General features: G+C 39.8%; 1 protein-coding gene and 1 long non-coding RNA gene across 3 annotated transcripts; one reads left to right on the top strand and one right to left on the bottom strand.

Annotated features, from left to right (window-relative positions):
- Positions 1-26,616, top strand: GBP5 (guanylate binding protein 5). 2 transcript variants are annotated; one of them, XM_032653466.1, is made up of 13 exons: positions 1-78; positions 9,839-10,053; positions 11,453-11,617; positions 14,540-14,749; positions 15,250-15,377; positions 17,547-17,656; positions 19,016-19,212; positions 19,580-19,822; positions 20,866-21,143; positions 21,899-22,111; positions 22,866-22,968; positions 23,265-23,446; positions 24,864-26,616. In XM_032653466.1, the coding sequence occupies exons 4-13, from the start codon at positions 14,560-14,562 to the stop codon at positions 24,975-24,977; spliced, it is 1,758 nt and encodes a 585-aa protein (XP_032509357.1). In that variant the 5' UTR covers positions 1-78; positions 9,839-10,053; positions 11,453-11,617; positions 14,540-14,559; the 3' UTR covers positions 24,978-26,616. The 2 variants fall into 2 exon arrangements, with proteins under 2 accessions (XP_032509357.1, XP_032509365.1); XM_032653474.1 differs by lacking the exon at positions 9,839-10,053 and having other exon boundaries at positions 6-78.
- LOC116764678 lies at positions 3,337-11,441 on the bottom strand. Its single transcript, XR_004352977.1, has 2 exons — positions 11,212-11,441; positions 3,337-7,839 (listed from the first exon to the last, which is right to left on the bottom strand). It is a non-coding gene; the product is annotated as an uncharacterized LOC116764678 (long non-coding RNA).

The raw sequence follows: 26,616 nt of genomic DNA, 5'->3' as shown, positions 1-26,616 counted from the left end.
ATTCTCAGTTATATTAATAGAAAATGGAGTATCGAATTTTGTCCTGAAGTTGACTCAGAAATTTCACACCCACAGAAGGTAAGGATAAACTTTAAACCTTATCATTTGCAAAATATTAATTAGACAGAAGAAGTTAGAGAAGGCAAGAGGAGAGACAGGTAAATTGTTGAGTTCTTCCCCAATTTCTCTCAGATAAACACTGAATATAGCCACAAATCTGTTGACTTACTGGTCATTTCCTCATCTGAGCCTATGTTCCTGATAGCTTGGATAAGAATCTGAATTTTAGATCAGGTTTTAAATTGTCCAGATTTTCCACAAAAAGGGTCCAAATTCTATTTACTAACTGTGACATAAAAGAAGCAAGAGTTTTATTTTCTGTGTTTTTTTTTTTTTTGCTGCTGTTGTTATTGTTGTTGTTTTAACTTTGTTTTGCGGTACAGCATTTATAAGCAAATGTCCTAAGTGGCCCTTTCATTAGTAGAAGAACCTTTGCAGTAAGTTTCAAAGCTTTAAATGAAAGCATAACATAGAAACAGAAAAGTGCTCTGCTCAAAAGTGTTCAGTACATGAAACACACAAAATGAACCCATTCCTGTAATTGTTACCTAGGCAAAAAAAATAAAAAAGGGAGCAATCTCAATACCCCAGAAACTTTCTTATGCCCCTTTCACTCAATAACCCCTCCATCCTGCTCAAAGATGCCTACTCTCCTTACTTTTCTCATCAGAAGCTAAGTTTGCCTCTTTGTGAGCTTTACATAACTGGAATTCAACAACATGTATTCTATTGTGTCCAGTTTGTTTTCCTCAATATTATAACTGTGAGGTTAATCCGTGTTGTTGGGTTTAACTATAGTTTCACTATTTTCTTTACTATAAGACATTCCATTGTACAAATACATCACAGATTATTTAGCTATTTTACTGTGGATGGACATTTGGGTTACATTCACTTCAGAGCTTTTATATATACTGCTGCTTAGGTCATTCTGTCCCTATTTTTTATGCACATGTAACTACATTTCTGTTGGATGTGTACTTAGGAGTGAAATGGCTAGGTCATAGGGAACTTAAGTTCAACTTAAGTCGATGATTCCAAACAGTTTTCCTGAGTCTACATTGAGTCATCTTGAAATAAACACGTTTCCTAAAAGAAAAATAACCTTTCAGAAGCATTACTAGTCTGAAATAATGTGTGTATATTTAATGATTCTACCTCTTCATAGTGGCAGACAGTTTATATTTATTTGGATATGGTGTATCCATGGCAGCTAACAAAATAATGTGTGGAATGAATCAGATATCTCTGATTCAACAGGCTGTGTATAATATTCCAGGAAGTAGGAGGAGCAAAATGGATGAAAAGGAGAGAAGAGGAAGAGAACAAGACAGAAGAAGGAAAAGAGAAAGAAAAAAGGCATCAAGGATGCTGATTCTGTCAAACTTTGGTGAAATATACTGGGCATACAATCTTAGCAAAATTTAGCTACAGCTTTCCTCAGTTATAAGGACTTGATCTCTTTCTTCAGGTTTGATCATTTCTCCTACACTTTGGGAAGAATATTTGCTGGGTAGTTCTGCCACTGTCACCTAATTCTGGTGGTCACGTTTGGGGTGGAGCACCTCAAGATACACAGAATTAGCCCATCTGACAACCAGAACCCACTACGACCTGGGGCCCTGGACCCTTCAGAGAGTACTCATACACCTGAAACCGATACAACACTGTTGACGAACTATATTCCAATATAAAATAAAAATTAATAAAAAAAGAAAAAAATGTTGCCAGAATCAGAAGCATCTTGTAATTCTCCTTTTTATTTCTACTCAGAATAATATTAAGTAAAGAACTTATATCAGAATAAAATCCAACACCATCATTAAAATTATAAGACAAATCTAAGTAAAACCCCTAAGGTTACTGCCTCTTGTACAACATACGTATTTCAGAGACAAGCGTTTCTTTTCGGTCATAGAACCATGAAGCTAAATCTAACATGAGAAGATGATAATGATGATGATGACAACAATGATGGTAACAAGTACAATAGTAAAGAAGGTCATATTCATGAAGTCATGTTTGAGCATCTTGAGGTAGATTTCCCACATTATGTCCTACCAGGTCAAACACCCAGGATGCTGTGAGCCAAACTCAGATGTAGACCTGACTGACATAGGGCATGTGCTTTTAAACATGATTGCATTTATTTATTCAATAAATAGTTATCAACAACTGACCATGTGCTGGACACTGTGGAAGGCATTGGGGAAAACAGGAGGAATACCGTGGTTAGTAAAACAGCCATGGTCCCCATGCTCATGCAGTTTTTTAGTTCACAAGTAAGACATCAACAAATTGTCACACCAATAAGTGTAATATTTCAGCTTCTGAAAAGCATTGTAAGGGACTAGTCCAGGATGCATGAAGAAGTGTAGAGGGGTAACCCAATGTAGATTTGTTGGTCGGAAATGCCTCCCTGAGAAAATGAGAGTTAAGATGAATTTTTTTATTGGAGTATAGTTGATTTACAATGTTGTGTTAGTTTCTGGTGTACAGCAAAGTGATTCAATTATATATATATATTTTTTCTTTTTCAGAATCTTTTCCATTATATCAAGAGTTTATTACAAAATACTGAATATAGTTCCCTGTGCTATACAATAGGATCTTGTTGTTTATTTCATATACAGTTATTTATATCTGCTAATCCCTAACTCCTAATTTATCCTTCCTTCCCGCTTTCCCCTTTGATAACCGTTAAGTTTGTTTCCTATGTCTGTGAGTCTGTTTCTGTTTTGTGAATAAGTTAATTGTATCATTTTTTAGATTCCACATATAAGTGGTATCACATGATATTTGTCTTTGTCTGACTTTCTTCACTTAGTATGACAATCTCTAGGTCCATCTGTGTTGCTGCAAATGGCATTATTTCATTCTTTTTTTTATGGCTGAGTAGTATTCCATGGAATATATATATACCACATCTTCTTTATGCATTCATCTGTGGACGGACATTTAGGTTGCTTCCATGTAAGATGAATTTTTACCAGGAGAAAACTGAGTCAGGAAAGGAAGGAGGGAATGGAGTTCCAAGTAGAAGGAGACTTTGTTCAAAACTCTTCACTGAGGAACAGCTTGGTGTGTTTGGTCCTGAATGAAGGCCCATGTGGTAAAGTAGAGATAGCTTGGGTTTAGAGAGGGGGTAGGCAGGAGCCAGACTATGTCGATTCTTGCAAGTCACAGAGGAGACTGGATGTTATACGCACTGCAACTGGAAGCTTTTAACTTTTTAAAACTTTGGGGCATAAAAACAACAGGATTCATTGTGTTTTGTTTTGTTTTTTTTAAATCACTATCTACTGAGTGGAGAATGAATTGAAAACAATCGAAAATAATGATTATAAGTCATGATATCAGCCCTATCAATTGTTCCCTCTGCAGCTTCCTGTATTGACCAGCCTGTTTGTAGAAAGATTTAAAAGATCTAAATGCCACACACTTGCTCCTGAAAAGCAACAATAAAAAGGGAAGCGCTGGAACTCCCTCCTTAGCCCCCAAAAGTTACAGGCATTTCCAGGTATCACATTGTTAAATGACCTACTGTAAATGTTCTCCTACTCAATGTTTTCCAGCCAGGAAAATAATCCCTTAGGTCAATTCAAGGTTACTCAAAACAGCATGTTCTGGGATGGAATTCAGATTGAAACTGAAAGCAATAAACAGTTACTTGTATAACAGGCTCAATTCTAGGAAATCAGCTGCTCTTCTGTTCTAGCAAAACAAGAACATCACTCTTAAAATATTTAAACTTGTACCAGACTGCATAAAAATTGTTCAAAGGACAATGAAGCCACTGTTCCTGAGGATGGCTTTGAAGAGGGTTACTAGCTACCTCCTTTTTCCACTGTGGCCCCCTGTGTTTCCCTGGCTAGAAAAATTTCACATGCAGCTTCTGCTTGTCTGGAAACATCACCAAAGGCTCAGAGCTCACAAAATGTATAATTCATTTTAAGCCGCATGCCTCTGGACTCCTGTAGGACATTTTTTCACATGGTTTCCAGAGCACAGGTGTCTGCACAATTTACAATGCCCCACATTTTTAATTCAGCCTCCTACTCTCTAGCAGTGGAAGAGTTACTGGGATAACATATTATAAAAAGGTAAAGCATATGTTTAGTAGTGAACATTTCACACCAAAATTCTTGCTGGAAGGGGAAATGTGCATGTCTGTAAAAATTAATTGACATGCCTGTTGGAGCAGAGGTAGCAAATACAAGGATGTAAGTCCCAGTGGAAACCTGTTTGTTCCAAAAAGCAAGGTAGTGAGTAGAGGAAAGCAGACAGAGTAAGGAAGAGAGAATGGAGTCATCAAGGTAGAAAGAGAATGAGTTTTGGTGGAGCAGAAGGCTTGTATACCCATCAAAGCTGTGATGAGAAAAGAGGTCTTAGGAAAAGAGATGCCCCCTTCAGTACACCTTTAATGGAATCTACTACACTTAATGCATGATTTTTATATAGCCTGCATTTGAGAGTAGGAGCTGCTGTTTCCAACTCCACCTCAGATAAATTCCAATCCAAAAACCGAGTGTTCACCTTCACCATGACTGAAAATTCATGCTACAATAGATCAGACAATGACTCAGTATGGTCTCAGCCAGCCCTGGAGAACCACCTAAATGTCATATCACAGGAATAAAATGGAGTCATTCTTTGATCTGATTTTCCTTTTAGGGGATGTATTAGTTAGGATCTCTAGAGAAGCAGACCCAATAGGAGATGGATCTAACTATCTATCTATTTATCTGTCTATCTATCTATCTATCCATCTATCTACCTACCTACCTATCTAGAGGTAGGGGTGTGTGTGTGTGTGTGTGTGTGTATAGATAGATAGATATAAAAATAAAGAGATAATATGTCTATCTATCTATGTATCTATCTGTACACACACACACACACACACACACAAACACACACATACATTAAGGATTTGGCTCTTGTAATTAATTGAGAAGTCCCATGACCTGCCATCTGCATGCTGGAGACCCAGGAAAGCTGGTGGTGAATTCAGTTTGAGTCCCAAGGCCTGAGAACCAGGGAAGCCATTAGTGTAAATTCCATTCCAAGGGCAGGAGAAGATGAAATGTTCTAGCTCAACAGTGAAGCAGCAGGGGAAAAAAAGGAATGAATTCCTCCTTCCAATACTTTTTGTTCTATTCCTGTCTTCAGTGGATTGGATTTTGCCCACCATGTTAGAGAGGACAATCTGCTGAGTCCACTGATTCAAATGCTAATCACATCTGGAAACACCGTCTTAGACACACTCAGAAATATTGTTTAATCTGGGCAGTCCAAAGCCAGTCAAGTTGAAACATAAGATTAACCATTATAAGTTCACCTTTTGTCAATTTGGCACCCATATACAGCTCCTTAAATCATAGTTATTCTCCAAATAAAGACAATAACAAGGTCATAGTTCCATATAACATGATACAGCTACAGAACACACATTCAAAAGTGCACTAATCCCTTCCCCAGAAAAGGAGGTAAAGTCCTTGAGTAATGTTTACTCTTCTCCTTGATATCCCATAACTTAAATACTGTGAAAAGTTAAAAGTTAACGGTGCTTAAAACTATGATGTAAAATCAATAAGTCTTATGTTACTTGAAAGACTAAGAGAGGAAAGAAAACAAAACTTTGTATATATACACATACATGCAAACATATTATAGCTAAATAAGGAGGAAATGCTCATGACAATTACAGTCTGTGTTTCTGTAACTAGTCATGTGGTATGTATAACTACCTTTTGCTACTACCCACTTCATATTCTCTTTGCCTTTAACAAGCATCTCAGCTGGTCATGGTTCTTTACATGATGTGGGGTGACCCAAACCTTCATTTCTGAAGGGTCTGGACCATTAGTAGTCCTGCCTGGATTGGGTTATTTTAGTGTTCTGTTGACCTTAATCATTATGAAACGGAGCAGGGCCTCTGGGCCTTCCCCCCCATGTCCTCTGCCTGCCTTTTGTCTGTAGGAAAACTTTATCCAAAGAATAAGTTTAATCAGAGAAGTGAGAAAATATAGAAGCAAAGAAAACAGTCAAACGAGACCAAATAATATTCGTTTAGACATTAAACAAAGACAAGGACCTTTAGTTCCCTCTTCAAGGGCTATAGATAATATTCTGAGCCATATCGTGTGAGCTGTCTTCTAGGTACTGAGACCCCTACCAGGAGAAAGAAGTTAACTACATGATGACCAGACTGTAGCCATGACATAAGCTGCCACAATTCTGAGAACTGGCCTCAGGGAAATGGGAACAAACCGATCCTGGAACTGAAGCTTCACTACTTAAAACAATCGAGATGATGCTGAGCCCATTGCACAACCAATTTCAAGATGACTGTCAGAGTTTACTGTGCTACTTCTGCATGTAGCCCCCTCCTCCTGCCTATACATCCCTGAAACTTCCCTTTAAAAGCTCTTTCCCACTGACTGTCAGTGGGGGGAGTTGGCCTTTGGACACGAGTCCACCTCTCTCCAGTTGCTGGCCTCCAAAATAAAGCAAACTGTCCTTTCCACCAACCTTGCCTCTTTATTGGCTTTCAAGTGGAGAGCAGCTGGACCCCACTTTCGCTAACAATTATGCATGGTAATATTAAGGGATGCCCTAAGGATCCTCTATATTCCAGACACACTCTTCCCCACCTCCATTATGGAGTAGTAGTCCAATTTCCCCTTGGTAATCAGGGTCAGTCATTCCAGCCAACACTGTCACTCCCTTCTTTGCCTGTTGATTCAGAGGCACAAGGACACCAAAGTGGCCAGATGGCAGTCTTAACTTCTAGTTCATTGGAATCTTTATTGTGTCTCCTGGTAGAAGCATTCCTACCTCTGGAATTAAGACCTCTAAACTAGCAGAGCATAGAGTTGTGAAAAGAGGAGGCAAAACTTTTCCTAGGGGGTCCCTAGTGGTAATAGTGAGTGGTGCCACTCCTATTTCTATCCCTTGATTCCTGGACTCAAGAATCTTGACTGTCAAAGAATCAGCAACATATATTGGACACTGATTCAGAGCATATACAGTATTTTGAAGAAACCTGCCCCAGCCTTGCAAGGTTTGTGGACACCTAGCTGGCACTGTAATTGAGTTTTAAAAGGGTTATTTCACAGTTCTATCAAGCCAGCTGCTTCAAGATGGTGGGGAACAGTAAGATCAATGAATTCAATGAGCATGGGCCTATTGTCACAGTTCATTTGCTGTGAAGTGAGTTCCTTGATCAGAAGCAATGCTGTGTGGAATGCCAGGGTGGTGGATAAGGCATGCTGTAAGTCCACGGATAGTAATCTTGACAAAAGCATTACATGTAGAGAAGGCACCATCATGGGCCATGTCAGTGGTTGGTGTTGATCTCTGCTACTGGCTAGATACTCAGCAGTGGTGTTAGCCAGAGCAGCCTTGGTGAGCAGAAATCCATGTTGTTGAGCCCATGTATGACCTCCATCCCTGCCACCCTCCCTCTTGATTACCAAAATCCTTCTCTGCTGAGGGTCACACTTAGGTGACAATTCACATAGGATGCAAATATCTTCATGTTTTTTACCCTTTCAGAGAGAACAGTAGACATACATTTTCTCCAAATTCTTTCCCATCAATTTTCCAATCATGTTCCTTTTAAGTCCCTGATCATCCAGGCAAACCATTGTCCATTAGGCCATGAATCAGTATATAATCTATGTCTGATCATTTCTCCTTTTAAGCCAGGTGAACATCCAGGAGGTGCACTGCTCAATACCAGATGGCATTCAAAAAAAATCAATTCCAGGTGGACTGTAGATCAAAATATGAAAGAAAAAATAAATTTTTTTGAAAATAACAAAGACATTATTTTTACATCCTCTGGGTTGAGAAATAGGACGCAGAACATTAAACAGGAATAAAGAATTGATGAGTTTAGATCTATACACACAGACACACATACACACAGCTCAAATTCAGAATATATAAAGCAATCTTTATATCAAGAAATAAAAAAGACAACCTACTAGAAAAATAAGCAAGAGTTTTGAATAGGTGTGACAAAAAGGATATCCAAATAAGCGATAGATATGAAAAGATCCTTAAACTCTCTGATTATCAAAGGAAAGCAAATTAAACCTGCATTTACTACACTCACCACACCCTCACCAAGATGATTACATTCTAAAAGTCTGACATATCTAACCGGTGGTTAGTATGTGGAACATTGGAAATTCTTATACATTGATGGTGAGAGTATAAATTGAGACAACCACATTGAAAACTATTCATTAATATATGAAGAAATATGTTTTTACTGAACTCAACAACCTGAATGACTGTAAAAACATAATGTTAAGCAAAAGAAGTGAAATACAAAAACAAAACATCCTGTATAATTTAATTCAGATTAAGATGAAAGACAGTAGTAATTTATGGTGTTAGAAGTCAGATTAAAGTTTCGGAATTAGTTATCTGTTACTACAAAACAAATTTCTCCAAAATTTAGTGCTTGAAAAAACAACATTTATTATCTCACAGACTCTGAATGTCAAGAATCTAGGTGAGTCCTCTGTTTCAAGGTCTCTCCCTGCTGCAAAGTGCCATTTGGGACTGCAGTCATCTCAAGGCTTGACAGGGAAGGATTCACATCCCAACCTTACTCTTGTGGTTGTTGGCAGCATTAATCATTATGAATTTGGGGCTAAAGGCTTCAATTCCTCACTGGCTGTTGCCTAGAGACCACTCTCAATGTCTTGCCATGTGAGTGTCTCTACCATGGCAACTTGGCTGCACCAGTGTCACCAAACCAAGAATGGAAGGGAGGGAGGGAGAGAGAGAGAGAGAGATCAGTCTTTTATAGCCTAGTCATGGAAGTAAAACCTCACAACTTTCACCATATTTTTAGAAGAAATTCACTAGACTCAGCCCACTGTCAGAGGGAAGAGGATTGCACAGGGGTGTGAATACTAGGAAGTGGAATAGTGTAATGAAGCTAGGATCATTGGGAGCCATGTCAGAGGCTATCTACCAGTTTCCCTGTGGGAGGAGGGAGTTGAAATTGCAAGGTTCTATGACTGAGGTTCTGGGAGTATTTGTAAATATCTATTCCTTGACTGACATGAAAGCAGGAGAACATATCTACTTTTGGAAAAGTATCTAATATCCATACTAATTAGATACTTTTTATCTAATTAGATACTAATACTAAAAGTATCTAATTAGATACTAAAAGTATCTAATGTAGATGTGTAATTTGGTCACTTCTCTTTATGTATATGGTTTTCCAATAAATATTTTTAAAGTGAACACTGTGGAATAACATCAACATTAGGGCAAAGACAGATGCTTTCTTTGTCTCCCCCCTACAACGTACGACCATTAAACATCCACAATTCAGCATAGATACCTCTGCCCAACACACCAGGAGAACTCCATAAACCTGTACATCTAAAGGTGGGTGAACTGTGACACACAAAGGACGTAGAACGGGAAACAGTGGAGGCAGTGCCTGCAGTACTTGTCCCCGAGCTGCAGCAGTTGAGCTGGCAGCCACAGAGAACCCAGGAGCAGCAAGGGAGGTGGCACACACGACTCTGACCTCCTGGCCATAGCAATGCTTGTGGAGACAGGTATCTAGGCAGCAGCAGCGGTGGGACCTGTGACACCATCCCTCCAGCTACAGAGGCACGCACAACTCCAGCCCTCTCATCCATCACCCACAGCAGCATTGTCGGCGAACCTAGCAACCCTGGATATGGCAGAAGTGCCCATGATCCCAGCTCCCCTCCCCCTTCTCCTCCCCCAGCAGAGGTGGAGCCTATGACTCAGGAGATCTTGGATGCGGTGGAAGCACCTCCCATTTTGGTGCCCCGGACTGCGACGCCAGGGACACGAGCAGTAGCAAGGCCCTAACAACCCTAGAGACACAAGCAAGGACAAGAAGGCACCAAAGTACACCTCTGACAGAGGCAGTGGAGGGTGGAAAGTGCCAACTCTCTAATATAACCAACCAGAGTCACGCAGGTAAGAGAAATCAAAAACCTGTGCTATAGCGCCACCTACTGGAAAACAAAAGACAGGCTCTCATTTCTAATTTCTAACCTGTTGAATCATTAGAATCAAGTAAAACACACACACACAGACACACAGACACACACACACACACACACACACACACAGCTTTATATAAAGGTGTTCGCTACTTCAAACGCACCAGCAGAGGAACAAACAATTCATCACAACATGAAGAACAACAGTAACACTGTATCACAAAAAGAAAGTGACAATTCGCTAGAACCTCAGAAAGGCAGTAAAATGAGCTCAGGAATAAATGAACAGAAGGAATACTTTGCTAAAGGGATTGAAACTCTAAGAAAAAGTCAAATAGAAATTCTGGAGCTGAAGGACTCAATAAACAAGATGAAGAATGCATTAGAAAGTGTTGGAAATAGATCAGACCACATGGTAGAGAGAATTAGTCAGTGTGAAGATAGAAATCTAGAAATAATACAGGCAGAAGAGGAAAGATAATTACGATCTTTAAAAAATGAGGAAATTCTATAAGAACTATCTGACTCTTTTAGGAAGGGCAACATTAGGATAATGGGTTTCCCAGAAGAAGAGCAGATGAAGGGAGCAGATAATTTATTTAAAGAAATGATAGCTGAGAATTTCCCAATCCTGGGGAAGGAACTTGATATTCAAGTCCATGAAGATAAGAAAGAGAACACCTAGTTACCTCAATGCAAAAAGACCTTCTCCAAAATATATTATATTAAAACTGTCAAAAGTCAATGGCAAAGAAAGAATTGTAAGGCAGCCAGAGAAAAAAAGATTTTAACGTACAAAGGAATCCCCAATAGGCTATCAGCAGGTTGCTCAGAATAAACTGTATGGACCAGAAGAGAGTGGAATGACATTCTCAAAATACTGAAAGGTAAAAACTTTCAGCCAAGAATACTCTATCCAGCAAAGTTTTTTTATATAAATAGAATCCTTAAATTTGTATAGAATCTCATAAAGGCCTGAATAGTCAAAGCAATCTTGTGAAAGAAGAACAAAACTGGGCAAAGGTTGGATCCCCATCGGGAAACTAAGATCTCACATGCGGTGCCGTGCAGCCAAGCAAAAACAAAAACAAAAAGCAAACAAAAATGGTACACTCACATAATGTAAACATACCTTGGGGTTATATTCACTGTTACTGTAGACTTATTATGGTTTCTCATAGCCCCGAGGACAGTTTGGAGTAGAAAAAAATGCAAATGATTTCAAAGTTCTCTTCCGTGTACAATTTGGCTTGTGGTTTCAGATTGGCTTGTGGTTTCAGTTTGGACGGGGTTTCAGTTTCCTGCAGCAACATTTCAAAAACCCCCTTCCACTTTGTTTTTGTTTCATACTGTAATCCTCCGCCCTCTGGTAGAGTGGAGTGGAAAGAAAAGAAATCTCCAGGACTGGATAAGAAAAAAGTATATCAGAAACCAACACAGCTAACCTGAGGGACAGATTTAGAACTCTTGCCAATTTCTCATTGAAGCACCTTTGTTACCAGCTCTAAAAGATCTCTGCTGCTGATTTCACCGTTAAGGTAAGCCTGGGGCAAGGGTGGAAAGGGTCAGGGTGTCTTAAAAAGTCTGTTCAGGATACATTGCAGCTGAGCTCCACGTGGACTATCAGCTCTTATTAAAGGTAAATTGTGGTGTTGTCAGACAGGTAGCAGAATTCATTGAGTGCCACTTCCGCTGAATTAGACAAGAGCGCAGGGACTGAGAGTTTGAAATGTCTTCATACTGTCATAATTGCCACTTAAGTTACCTTTGATAAAACCTGATAAATATCCTTCAAACTGAAACCTTAACTTTTGAAGAGCTATGACTGTACTATTTTCATGAGAAAGAGCATGGAACGAAATGTAATGTAAATGGTTTGCTTACCTTGTTAAGGACAAAAAGAAGAAAGAAAAAAGTTGAAACCCAGAATGAACAATGAAGAAGTTTTATGAAAATGGCTATATATTTTAGTCATAGTCCTGCACTTTTTTGAAGATGAATTTCTTCCTTTAGAAAGAACCCTGAATGAATTAGTCTTGATTTATTGACACCCACTCATTCCTTAAGGCCTTTTGTGTCGGACTTTGTTTCTACTCCTCTAATAATTCTACTGTTATGAATCACTTTTTGTTTTTTATGTATTTTTCATTGTTGTTTTGTTTTGTTTTGGCTGCACCGCACGGCACTTGGGACCTTTAGTCCAGGGACTGAACCCCTGCCCTCTGCAGTGGAAGCATGGAGCCTTAACCACTGGGCCTCCACGGAAGTCCCAACGAATCACTTAACACTGTCTGGAAATTTTGTTTACTCCTTGAAACTTTCTCCTCCTTTGAATTTCTTGTCACGGCACATACTTCGCGCATCTCCTTCTTGCTTGATTTCCATTTTTCTCATTAAGAAGAGCTTTTTCCTTTTCCTACCAACTCAAACCAAAAACAACACAAAGTAAAGGCAACCAACATAAAAGTAACACAAAACCCATCTAGAATTGTATGACTGAAAACAGAGATGTCTTCTTCTAGAAACTCCGTCAGTAGTCCTTCCGAGCCTTTTCTCTTATATTTCTTAGCATTTTCCTTCTTTACCATTTTTTTTCCTTTCCTACAGCTCTCTCTCTCTTTTTTAAGCTAGCAGTTATACTGATGTATATAAATAGTTATTTATTTACTTTCTTTTTCTGAAGATAGGCTTAGAGTGTTAAGTGAAATGCCAGTGTCAAACAGAGAGCCAGGTGGAAGTCTGAGATTAGAAGTCAGATCTGCCCTATTTCAAAGTCAAAATGTATATTTGTATTTCTGTGTGTTTTGATGCATTCTTGCATTGTTTTTATTTACAAAAGAGTATGGGGCTCTAACAGAGTTAGGGAGAAGAATGCAACTCAGAGCACACATCACAGGCTGAGTTATGATAGAGTAATAGTTATGTATGGGGCTATAGCTATGTATGTTATGTCATACATAACAATAGTTATGTATGAATCTGCAGAGATGTTTTGGAGATTGGGCTGCCCTAAAAACATTAAAGATGTTAGCCGGGTAACATCTGGGGACAATGTATAAAATACTTTCATTAATATAGATACACAGCACTAAATGTTATTCATTAGGAGGTCTGAAAATTCAGACAGACTAGCTTCCTTTCCCATTAGTGACCTCATTCCAAAGCACAAGAGCTTGTAGGTTCCCAAAATCTGCAAATAGATTTAGATTGTGTATCTTCTGTCTTTCTAGCTAACTGTTATAGATCATCACTGCCAGGTCCCCATATCTTTCGAACCTAGAAATGATTATGACCCCTGCTATATACAAATCAGATACCAGAACTCAACAAGCATAAGGTGCCAGTACTGCATTGGAAGTGGATTAGAGTAAAAAGAAACTTTGCATTTGGGAATGTAAAATTATGTGTGATCCCCTCTTTTTGGATGTGGCTTGGACTGAACATTTCCTGGCTCCCATGCCCTGACGCGATGACATTTGCAATGGATATATTATCTGTTGCCAAGCAGTTTCTGTTTTTATTTATCTGTCATCTGGATAATCTCTGGGGCATTGGCTATGAAGAAAGGGGGAGAATGGGTCTTTATAACTTTTTAAAAGCTAGCAAGGGAATCCAGACCTTTGCACTGTAAGATTTCAGTTTTTTAAAAGAGGCAAGCAGATGGTGGATTTTTAGCTTCTGTTGAAAATAATCAATTCTAAAATGGAAGAAAATTGTTCTTTATGATGTGGCAAGGCAGAAAAGCAAGCATTTGTTTTCATCTCAGATAGCTTAAACATGTTTTATTGGGGACTCTTTAGGTTACAGAAATTGATGCCCAGAAATTAGAAAATAAATGGTTAAGTATTATTTAAGAAAGTATTTTCACTCACTTTCTCATTCATAAAATGATTACTCATTTAAGTTTTGACTGAAGAACACATATTAATAGCTACATAAAAAATTCTTTAAAAGTAGAGCTTTAAGAAGTAAACAACTGTTATTTGTTAGATAATGCTATGTAATGACCTGGCAGGATTTAGTATAATACACTTTGACTGGACACAGCCCTAAATCAGAGAAAAGCAAGTTGATACAGTGTAAAAGCAAGAAGTGTCATGTAACAAATAGTGGCCATAAAGATTCAATCTGGGGATTCAAAGAGGTAAAAACTAAGAAATAGAAGCAAACCAAAACCAGTGGGGAAGCGTCAGACTCAAAATAGCAGTAAACTAGTCTCAGAAAATGGTTTTCCATAAGGCCACCCAATATTTAAGAACCAGTGGGGTAGCCTATAGTAGAACTCTGAAGGGACTAAGACCTAAGTTGCTATGACCCTCTTTGCTCTTTTGTCTTTTTTAAACTTCTTCAGAAACTTAGGCCATGCTGCAGAGTGGTACGCCTGCAGTTTGAGGAAGCAAAATGATTTTTCTCTGTTTAAAGTCTAGAAATTCCAGTCTATCCCATCACTTCCCTTGCAGGTCAGGTGACCCCCCTGAACATGGCCCCAGTGGTTCACATGCCAGAACCCTTGTGCCTCATCGAGAACACTAATGGGCAACTGTTGGTTAATCCGAAAGCTCTGAAGATCCTGTCTGCCATTCAGCAGCCCGTTGTGGTGGTGGCTATCGTGGGCCTCTACCGCACCGGTAAATCCTACCTGATGAACAAGCTGGCTGGGAAGAACAAGGGTGAGTGGCACCAGCAAAGCCCAGCCAAGTCCCTTCTGCCAACCACACTCCCAGCGTGCAGGAAGGTGATGTGAGGACAGGAAGTTAGAGATGAGGAGGAATATTGAAAGCTAATGTTTGGGCCACAGATAGTTAATTATCTTCTGGGAGATAAAGGGTTGAGTTCTGCTTCTGACATATCACCTCTTTTTTTCTTAGAAAAATCATACTATTTTCCAATTATAAGAGTAAGACATCATTAAAATACTTCTACATATGTAATTACAAATGATTAAAATTTTAATAGCTTAATATTCTTGCAAAACAATCCATCAAATTTCCAGCCTACAGTACTTGGTATTCTTATTATCTCATCCCTCTATTGTAATTCAGATCAATACTGGGTTATACTTTCTGCCATATCTTCATCTTGCTTTCCTTAAATGGTAACTCAGTTGTCAAGAAAGTCTCCAATTTCCAGATCCCCTCCTCAATTACACCCTCTCCACTTCCCCTTGCAGGTTTCTGTGTTGGATCCACGGTGCAGACTCACACCAAGGGCATCTGGATGTGGTGTGTGCCTCACCCTGAGAAGCCTAACCACATCCTGGTTCTTCTTGACACGGAGGGACTTGGAGACATAGAGAAGGCAAGGAACAAGGATTCCTTTTTTTTTTTTTGCAGTACGCGGGCCTCTCACTGTTGTGGCTTCTCCCATTGCGGAGCACAGGCTCCGGACGCGCAGGCTCAGCGGCCATGGCTCACGGGCCCAGCCGCTCCGGCGGCATGTGGGATCCTCCCGGACCGGGGCACGAACCCGTGTCCCCTGCATCCGCAGGCGGACTCTCAACTACTGTGCCACCAGGGAAGCCCAGGATTCCTTTTTAATCAACCTCCTCATCCCTGAACATTCTTTACACAGGGAGATTTTTTTTTGTACTTCTGTTTGACCAGAGTATACATTTTATCCCCCTCTCTATTTTTAATAGTCAAAGTTTGGAAACCTGAAGTGAGAAAAATATATGTATAAGCCAGAGTCATAATTGGGAGGCTGTGCTAACGTGGAGATAGGCACTTAACCGGACTGCAGAAAGGTGCTACAAACAATATCACTGTCACGAGTCTGACCCTGTAGAGGATAGAGATATGCAGTAAGCTTCAGGGCAGCGGGACTTGAGTCCAAATCAGGGTCCTGGCACTAGGAGCTCTCGGACTCTGACAAGCAAAATAAGTCTCCTCAAATCTTCAATTTCCCCTTTGGTCTCATCGATTTTATCATTTGCCCAGGAGTAGCGTGGGATTTTTCCACTTCTACGCTGGTAAGTGTCTAACAACCAGCCCACTGGGGAAGAAAAGCCTTGCTTTGTAGTACTTGCCAGATATCCAAGTACTCCCATAACAGCTCACTCCAAGCTACCAGAGTCATCACTAAACTCAGGGCTCAGGAAAGATGTACACAGCCAGCTCTCGTGAGCTGGCTTGAGCACAAAACTGGATCTTTCCCATGAGCTCTCGTTTTTTATGTCTTCATTTTGCCTTTAATTTACCACAATTCAAAATAGTTAACTCCTTTTTTCTTTAGTTTCCTCACCTGTAACATGGAGACAGTAGTTAAAAACTTATCTCGACGGTACCAGGAATCAAAACATGTTTCTGCTCCAGTCCTGCTGACCTGTGCAGAATTATCTCTGATCCATTTTACATTTTAAACATTATCTGAAACCTCAACAAGGGGAAAAAATATGACAGTAGTCTGGAGAAGAGGCTCTGGGGCTCAGGCTGATAAGGACTTTACCTTTCTCATCCCTGCCAGATTAGATAATCACCTGGAGAACTGTAAGAAATGGCCTCCACGTACAGGGACTGTATATCTTTGTATCTTAGCATCTTCTTTTTTTGTTGTTGTTGCATCTTCTATGTACAGATCCCAACACGAAGAAGGTGCCCTGGAGCCCAAGGTTGGGGGTATCCAGTTTAGATTACATGTTCTAAAAGAGGGAGAGAACCATTTAGAGGTTTGCATCGAATACACTGAAGGTTCTCCTTTGCAGGGCTCCTGATCCGTTTGTGCAGCAGAGAAATACCAAGTCAGTTCAGAGAGCTGCCTTATTCCCTTTGCAGTTTATTCACATCCTTCACCCCCAGTAGGCTCCTGAATATGTATCCCTAATACATCCCTACTCTTTGAGCAATTCTGGTGCTGAAGCTTAGCTGTATGCTGTCACTTGTCCCATCCCTCTCTCTAAAAGAAAAACGTATCGAACCGTCTGGTATTTAAAAGCTACTCAATAAAATAGATGCATGTATTATGTATACAGACCAACTTTGTTTTACACAATTGAAAATCTTGATTTTAAGCACTCTGGTTACCTTCATGAACTTTGACTATCCATTTTTCAAATACCTAACCAGTTATAAGAGGGACTGATAAGTTAACAAAATATGGCTTTGTATAAAATTATCAATGCTAATGACAGAACTATTCAAAGCTCATTATTTCTCACAACCATTTCTGTTCGTCTTGGCTAACATTTGTAAGTCAAGGGTCTTTTTTTTTTTGCGGTACACGGACCTCTCAGTGTTGTGGCCTCTCCCCTTGCGGAGCACAGGCTCCGGACGTGCAGGCTCAGCGGCCATGGCTCACGGGCCCAGCCGTTCCGCGGCATGTGGGATCTTCCCGGACCGGGGCACGAACCCATGTGCCCTGCATCGGGGACTCCCAACCACCGCGCCACCAGGGAAGCCCAAGGGTCTATTTTTAATAACTGCTCATATGCGAATGCCATGAGACATGACTGAAATTTGTTCTGACTTCTAGGATGACAAGAAGAGTGACACCCAGATATTTGTACTGGCACTACTACTGAGTAGTACCTTTGTATATAATACTATGAACACAATTGACCAGAGGGCTATCGACCTCCTGCAGTATCCTTTTGTTGTCCAGGATGGCACCAAAGCCAGAGAGAACTGCTTTATTCACCAGCTATGTTCATGAGTCCTTGTGTATCAAACACAAAAATGAAAACATTGTAAACATTAAAAGGACAAGACAACCCTCAGAATGGGAGAAAATATTTACAGATGAAGCAACTGACAAAGGATTAATCTCCAAAATACACAAGCAGCTCATGCAGCTCAATATCAAAAAAACAAACAACCCAATCCAAAAATGGGCAGAAGACCTAAATAGACATTTCTCCAAAGAAGATATACAGACTGCCAACAAACACATGAAAGAATGCTCAACATCACTAATCATTAGAGAAATGCAAATCAAAACTACAATGAAGTATCACCTCACACCGGTCAGAATGGCCATCATCAAAAAATCTACAAACAATAAATGCTGGAGAGGGTGTGGAGAAAAGGGAACCCTCTTGTTCTGTTGGTGGGAATGTAACTTGATACAGCCACTATGGAGAACAGTATGGAGGTCCCTTAAAAAACTAAAAATATGACCCAGCAATCCCACTACTGGGCATATACCCTGAGAAAACCATAATTCAAAAGGAATCATGTACCGCAATGTTCACTGCAGCTCTATTTACAATAGCCAGGACATGGAAGCAACCTAAGTGTCCAACGACAGATGAATGGATACAGAAGATGTGGCACATATATACAATGGAATATCACTCAGCCATAAAAAGAAATGAAATTGAGTTATTTGTAGTGAGGTGGGTGGACCTAGAGTGTGTCATACAGAGTGAAGTAAGTCAGAAAGAGAAAAACAAATACCGTATGCTAACACATATATATGGAACCTAAAAAAAAAAAAAAAGGTTGTGAAGAACCTAGGGGCAGGACAGAAATAAAGACACAGACGTGGAGAGTAGACTTGAGGACATGGGGAGGGGGAAGGGTGGGCTGGGATGAGGTGAGAGAGTGGCATGGACATATATACACTACCAAGTGTAGAATGGATGGCTGGTGGGAAGCAGCTGCATAGCACAGGGAGATCAGCTTGGTGCTTTGTGACCACCTAGAGCGGTGGGATAGGGAAGGTGGGAGGGAGATGCAAGAGGGAGGGGATATGGAGACATATGTATACGTATGGCTGACTCACTTTGTTATACAGCAGAAACTAATGCACCATTGTAGAGCAATTATACTCCAATAAAGATGTTGGGGGAAAAAAGGGGCAAGAAAAAGAGTCCTTTTATTTACTGATGAAATGAGGATTGGTTATAACCCAAAGGGAATATAAAAGTATAGGAGGGCATGGAATTAAATATGGTTTAGACGCAGTTCTATTTCCAACAGTTTTCCTTAATTGCATCTCAGCTATGTGACAGAACTGTCAAATCTGCTCAGAACAGTTACCTCACCTGATCTTGATGGGGTAGACAATGCACCTGACTTTATGAACGTCTGTCCAGACTTAGTGTGGACTGTGAGAGATTTCTACCTTGACCTGGAAGCAAATGGGCGACTCATCACAGCAGATGAGTACCTGGAGAATTCATTGAGGCCAAAGCAAGGTAACAGGGACTTCAGTTTTGGAAAGAGGGAGAAAAGTAGCACAAGAAATTATCTCTTGTGTGTTGCTGGTTAAAGTTATAGTTTCCTATATTTACTCAGCTGACTAAATCATCACATAAATAATTAATACTATTGATTTAAAGTGAAATAATACATTCAATATTAAATTGTATTACTCCCTTGTTCTTGGAGCAAATTACTTTTCCATTTTCCTTTCTCTGATTGATCACGTTTTAAGTTTTTGCTTAGGGTTTGTGAAAATGTAGTGAAATAAATAACAGTAGGTAGAAAGCACATTTATTTGTGGGAAAGAGATTAAAATGAAAGTTAACCCTATACTAAATAATTCTATTTTTCCTTCCTCAGGCACCGATCGACATCTTCAAAATTTTAATTTGCCCCGTCTGTGTATACAGAAATTCTTTCCAATAAAGAAATGCTTTATTTTTGACTTGCCCACTCATCGGAAAAAGCTTGCCCAGCTTGAGACACTGCATAATGATGACCTGGATCCTGAATTTGTACAACAAGTGGCAGATTTCTGTTCCTACATCTTCAGCCATTCCAAGACTAAAACTCTTTCAGGAGGCATCAAGGTCAATGGATCTCGTGAGTACTTCTTCAAGGATTTTCCTTCAATCCAAAATAGAGAATGGGAGCACTGCTGTAGTTTTCTCCTCCCACTATTGAAATTACATAATCAGCTACTACCAAGAAAACCATATGTATCATATTTATTAAATGCAGGTGAGTACCAAAAATATTTCTAGGATTTTTTAGCAATGCTTGCAAAGTAAGGTAAATTAGGAATATAACCTGATGAAAAGGTCAGGTTAAAAAAGTTCTACCTATAAGTGGTCCACTGTTGAACTAGACTAACCCACATGGGTTGGCAGCATTTGTTCTACTGATATTATGGATACTCATTATGCCTTTGATAGGCAGAAGATGAGGAAAACACATACATTCTCTGTATAAATAGAATGTGCTTGATACAAACATTAAACAAGCAGATGCCCAAGTTGTCTAGAACCCTTAAAGAAATCTAAGCAGACTTCTTGGTCCAGTTGTTCCTAAATACTCTATGTCTTGGAACTTTGTCAATTATTGCTACGCTCTAAAGGGAAGTTGAGTGCAAACAAAAATAGCTAAGGGCAAGGAAGACAAACAGGAATGTTCCAACAAAGAGTAAGGTGAGCTGGTCTAATTGGCCTACTTTGTGATTTTTCCAATGAGGGTAACACTCATACCAGCTTTACAGGTTGAAGTGGAGGAGAAAATGGAATTCTGAAGGAAACAGAAACCTGAGGAAGAGAGAAAGAATGGGAAGTATAAAGAGGCAGAAGATCTATAGTATTCTAATCAAATGAATACACACAATTTTATATAACCATTTCCTCATTTCTCAATGAGAAAATGATGAAATGTGGATCATCACATAGATCTTGAACTTTCCTCTTTGAATACTTTCTTTTCTCAAAGAATTAAAGATCTGTCTTCTTGGTCACATAATTTCCCAGAGGAACTTCTTTGGGCCACATGAACGCTGTGCTGGAGGCTGAATACGCTAAATTAACATTCTCAGAATTACTCAGTTCAGAGCATGTCCCTTTTCTCTGCAAATAATTCAAGCATCTCTTCCTTCTGTGAAGATCTAGAGAGCCTGGTACGGACCTGTGTCAGCGCCATCAACAGTGGGGATCTGCCCTGCATGGAGAACGTTCTGGCCTTGGCCCAGATTAAGAACTCATCCGCAGTGCAAAAGGCCATTGACCACTATGACCAGCAGATGGGCCAGAAGCTGCAGCTGCCCACGGAAACCCTCCAGGAGCTGCTGGACCTGCACAGGGTCAGTGAGAAAGGGGCTATGGAAGTCTTCATGAAGAACTCTTTCGAGGATATAGACCAAGGATTCCAGGAAACATTAGAGGTAATTAAGTTTTATTGCTGTAGTTCATGGGGCTTAGGGGCAATATAGGCAACGTATTGCTATGAGGCAAAATGAGGACTTAATTAAGAGAAACAATTCTTACTAGACTGAGAGACAATGACTATCACTATGTGACCAAGATATCACTATTATTCTGAAAACAAACAAACAAAAAACCAAACAAATAAACATGTAACTACTCTGGACCCTATAGATTCTGAAACTTTCACATGCAGACAACTCACTGTGTTACAGCCATGGACTAATTTTTTTTTAAGTAATCTTATCCCTTAAAAAATGTATTCATAAAATACTAATAAACTTTCCTTTTTTATTAATCAAGCATACAGAATTGCCAAATGGATCTACTAAAATATTATGTCCCTAGGTTTAATAGCACACACTCATCCATTCTACCTCATTGGGAATCCCAGCCCAGTACAATACTGGGATGGTTGTAAAACAGTAGGTTGCATTTAGAATTAGGGCATGAGGCTAGAGATCTGCAGTTTGAAGATCCTATCTAAAGCAGAAAAAGCAAAAGAATGGGGTTCCAGGAGATTTCAAAAACAAAAGTAAAGTCATTTTTCTACAGTGTATCATCCTTGGAACTTTTCTAGGTTTGGTAGGGAGGATATAGTATTGCTTGTAGTCCTTGAATTTACAGAAAAAATACAGAGATTCTTTTTGTAAGCCATTTCTAAAAGTACTGTAGTGTTGCTAACACCTTTTCCATGGGCCTTTTTCCCTTTAAGATCCTGCTAGAAGCCAAACAGAATGACTTTTGTAAACGGAATTTGGAGGCATCACTGAATCGCTGTTCAGCTTTACTTCAGGATATTTTTCGTCCTCTAGAAGAAGATGTGAAGCAAGGGATTTATTCAAAACCTGGGGGGCATCGTCTCTTCCTTCAGAAGAGAGAAGAGCTGAAGGCAAAGTACTATCAGGCGCCCAGGAAAGGAATACAGGTATCACTAGTTTTATGTATTAATTATGGGGAATTGCTAGGGGTCTTCTTTTTTTGGACAGGAAGAATGAGAGCTGTGGTATTAAACTGAACTATCACCATAGTCACCAGACTTTTATCACAACCTTCAACACTCATTGCAAAAAAGGGACTTTTTTGGTTACACAGTACAGAATCCCAAAAATTGAACTAACTTAAAATAATTCACTGGCTCACATAAACTAAAGGCAAAATGTTTAAATTTAGTCGTAAGTATAGATATGTTCAAGAGTTTAACATGATCAGTTGATTACATGTAACAATGTCATCAATTTTCCCCTTTCCTTTTTCTTTCCAATCTCAACTCCAGCTTTCTGTTCTCTTTTCCTCACCATTGGCGTCATTCTCAGGCAGGCTCACCCCACACGGCAGCAAAGATGACACCAACAGCTCGCAGCTTAACTAGTCCTTTGTGCCCTCAGTCTCACAGGAGAGAAAGCATCTTTCCCACCATCCATATCAGTCTTTAAAACACCCAAGCTGCAGTATTTTCCCGCCTGTACCCAAATATTTTGCATCAAGTGGCCTTGGGTACTCTAATAGGCCAGCCTGGAGCTTGTGCCCCACCCCTTGACAGAAAAGGCTTGACATAGTTTCACCAAGTACAGACTGAGCACTTCCAGGGAGGAAAAGGTGCTGGGAAGAAAAAGAAATAAAGAGGTTTATAACATTTCTAATCATTTCCTAGCTCTAACTGCATTTTTTGGGGTTCCTAGGCTGAGAAAGCTCTGCAGAAATATTTACAGTCCAAGGAGTCTGTGAGTGTTACCATTTGGCAGACAGATCTGGTTCTCACAGCGAGGGAAAAGGAGATGGAAGGTGAGAAGAAAATGGAGAAAAAAATGCAAGACAGAAATTCTATACATTTTAAATTAATTTGGCCTGGTTCACCTGGGATCATTAAACAAGAGCAAGAATGGCAAAGATGTGCCATTCTTAGCTCCTCAGTCTATATTTGAATAGGGCATATACCGTCAGCTACAATATGATTACCTGGAGGGGAAATATGACCCCAGGGAATTTTCTCTATGAAGTAGCAGCAATAACAAGTGAGTGGGAGGCAGAAGGAAGGGTACTTTAATCCCGGAGAAGTTTGCCATTTTCTTCCTTTTCAGAGGCACGTGTGAAAGCAGAGTTTATGAAGGCTGAAGAAAAGAGGTTGGGGGCAATTCTAATGCAGCACCAGCAAAGGATGGAGCAGAGGGAGAGACTCCATCGGGAACAAGTGAGACAAATGGAGATAAAAAGATTGTACCAGCAGGCCCTGCAACAGAGGGACCAAGAACGTCGGCTCAAGGTACTCATCAATTATTTCGTTTCTGGATTTTAATCACATACCCCTCTCTGTACTGATGAGAACACGAAGCAGTGACAATGTGGGAGAGGCAGCATAATATTGGGGCTCAGGGCAAGGACTCTGGAGTCAGCCTGGGTAAAAAAGCCAGCTCCACTTCTTATATTATAAATATATTACATATATTATAAATATATAAATATGTTGTTTGGAGATGGTTATAATACCTATTTTATAGGGCTATTTTGATACTTAAATGAGTCAATATTTGTGTTTAGAATGATGCTTGGCACAGCATAGGCACTATTAATTTGTTAAGCAAAATCCAAGGATATTTCTAACCCACGGTAATTAGTCTTTTTTGTTATCTTGTTAATTGCTCTAGCTAGTCGTTTCCACTGGTCATAGATTACCTTGCTAAATGAATTTCATATTACTGTGTTTATGCCCCTTTCCCTTCCTTAATTGTCACTGGTTCTGAAAGCCTTTAACTTGTTTCATTCAGTCCTCTACTATTATTATCGCTCAATTAACAGTAGTTCTTATTTACCAAGCACTGTACACACGTTCTCTAATCTAATCTATTCACTGTGAACCACAACCATTATGTCCTTATTTTTCTGATTAGAAAAATTAGGTTCCAAAGAGATAACTAAATGCCAATATCATACATCCTAGCAAGTTATCAAAACAGCCTTCCCAGTGAGTGAGATCTACAATGCTTTCGTTTCTACAAACCTAGTCTGAAATTCTTATGTGAACACGCTTATGAGACAAAGGACACCCTCCTCCTCCTCCAGGGTGGCTGATCTACCTGTAGGTCCTTGTTTTCCAGACACTGCTCCAAGACAATTTTGAAATTACAGACCTGCACTGAAGGACAGTATTTTCAACCTGGTGTTTCTGATCTCCCCACACTGTCCTTCTACTTTTACCCCATAACTGTGGAGACATGAAACAAATTCCCTTATCTAAGGCTCAGACTCTTCACCTGATTGTGGATATCACCTAGACACCTAGTTGTTGTATCAATCTCTCCTTGTAATACTAGATCTGACATTCCTCTGTGTATACGTGAGAATTGAAGTCAAGATGTGACTCAGATTCCCTAAGGACAAAGGGGGAAGGGGCCTTAGGATATAATTCTTGGAACACCAATAGTTCAGGGATTGAGAGATGAGGATGTTTCTGTAGCTAGATAAAGAAGCATGGAAGAAGAATTACACAAGTAGAAAACCAAGTGTGAGACGTAAGATGGACATGAACGGAAAGGAGGAATCAGGGTCTGTCTTTTGTTACTGATTGATTAAAATAACTAAGGGAAAGTCAATGATTTGGGCTCCTTCCCTCCCCCTTCCTCCTGCAGAGATCTGGACATTACGTTTTGCTGAGCTCTTTGGTTTTATGTATCACTCTTTAGGAGGAGGCTGAAAAGCTCAAGGAGAGATTCCAAGCTGAGAGCAGAAAACTTCAGGATGAGATCCAGCATCCCCAGAGGAATGACTCACCAGATGATACATGTATCTTACTCTAAAGAACTAAACACTAGAACTTCATTTTCTTGTTCACTTTCACTGAAGACACAAAGGAACAAGAAACTATAGAACTTGAGACAATCACCATTTAAATAAACTTCATAATAATTATACTGAGCTTTTGTATTGAGTTATAAGGTTACGATGCTCATAATTGGTAAAACGTGCATTTCACTAATTTCAATAGTTTAAATGTTGTTTGCTTCCTTAAAGAGATTATGACTTGTATTATAAGGGACATATTAACATTGCCGCTATTGGCAGTGGTATTGGGCAGGATCTATAAAGGGAGACTTTCTCTTGTACACCAATACCACCCCTCTAATTTTCCATATTTGTCTCAGTGGGGATTGGAAGAGACCTGGGAGGGTGTTTCTACAATAAACTAAGTCACATGGAATTTGCCCAGTGACTTGGACTCAGGTGGGCATCACTCCTGCCAAGTGGTTTTGTGCTGGATGCCATCAGGGAGAGGCACTGATGATAAAACACACGCAAAAAAACTAACCAAACTTCGTAGTGGAGACGTGTGTGGTTCTCAACTGGGTGGAGGCTGCTCAGTCTATGGGCAATTATATGACTCCTGGTCATGGTCAGTAGACAGTCTGCTTAGACTATTCTAAGCTGTAAGCAAATAACATCATAATGAAATAGAGGTGCTCTAGAAGATGGAAGGAACTACCAGCATGGAAATTGTGTCATAGGCTGAAGAGCTAAAGAAGCCTAACCTTCCTGTTATCCTCACCAAGGGCATAACTTAAATAGGACATTATATATTATGAAGCAATTTATATTGGACTTGGTGATTGTGTATCACATCTTTATAATCCTTTAAGTCTGTAAATAAATGGTATAAGGCAGGGGTTCCCAATGCCTGGGCCATGGACAAGTACCAGTCCATGGCCTGTTAGGAACCAGGTCGCACAGCAGGAGGTGAGCAGCTAGCAAGCGAGCAAAGTTTCATCTGTATTTACAGCCACTCCCCATCGCTCGATATTACCACCTGAGCTCCGCCTCCTGTCAGATCAGCGGTGGCATTAGATTCTCATAGGAGCGCGAACCCTCTTGTGAACTGTGCATGCGAGGGATCTAGGTTGCACGCTCCTTGTGAGAATCTAATGCCTGATGATCTGAGGGGGAGCTGAGGCGGTGATGCTAGTGCTGGGGAGCGGCGGCAAATACCGATTATCATTAGCAGAGAGGTTTGACTGCACAGAGACCATAATAAATCAATTGCTTGCAGACATATCGAAACCCTATCAGTGAGTGGCAGGTGAAAACAAGCTCAGGGCTCCCACCGATTCTGCATTATGGTGAGTTGTATAATTATTTCATTATATACTACAATGTAATAATAATAGAAATAACTACACAATAAATGTAATGCGTTTGAATCATCCTGAAACCATCCCCCCTCCCCCAGTCCATGGAAAAATTGTCTTCCATGAAACCTGTCCCTGATGCCAAAAAGGTTGGGGACTGCTGGTGTAAGGTATGCAAGATAATGTTCCAAAAGATCTCATGGGACTTATTTAATTTTATGCTTGCTTGTAGTACTAAAATTAAATGATTTTAATTCTTTGCAATCATATATGAAAGCCTACTGATTTTTATTAAAAACTATGGATTCTGTAAATA

This window comes from Phocoena sinus, chromosome 1 (genome assembly GCF_008692025.1).
Source record: "Phocoena sinus isolate mPhoSin1 chromosome 1, mPhoSin1.pri, whole genome shotgun sequence".
In the NCBI taxonomy this organism is placed as follows: Eukaryota; Metazoa; Chordata; class Mammalia; order Artiodactyla; family Phocoenidae; genus Phocoena; species Phocoena sinus.
Note: the sequence above shows the minus strand (reverse complement) of the source record. Positions and strands in the feature narration are given on the sequence as shown.

Coding starts and splice junctions, on each gene's coding strand:
- GBP5 (XM_032653466.1), top strand. CDS start 14,560: ATGGCCCCAGTGGTTCACATGCCAGAACCCTTGTGCCTCATCGAGAAC. Junction 14,750..15,249: donor GCTGGCTGGGAAGAACAAGG/GTGAGTGGCACC, acceptor TTCCCCTTGCAG/GTTTCTGTGTTGGATCCACG. Junction 17,657..19,015: donor AGGGCTATCGACCTCCTGCA/GTATCCTTTTGT, acceptor ATTGCATCTCAG/CTATGTGACAGAACTGTCAA.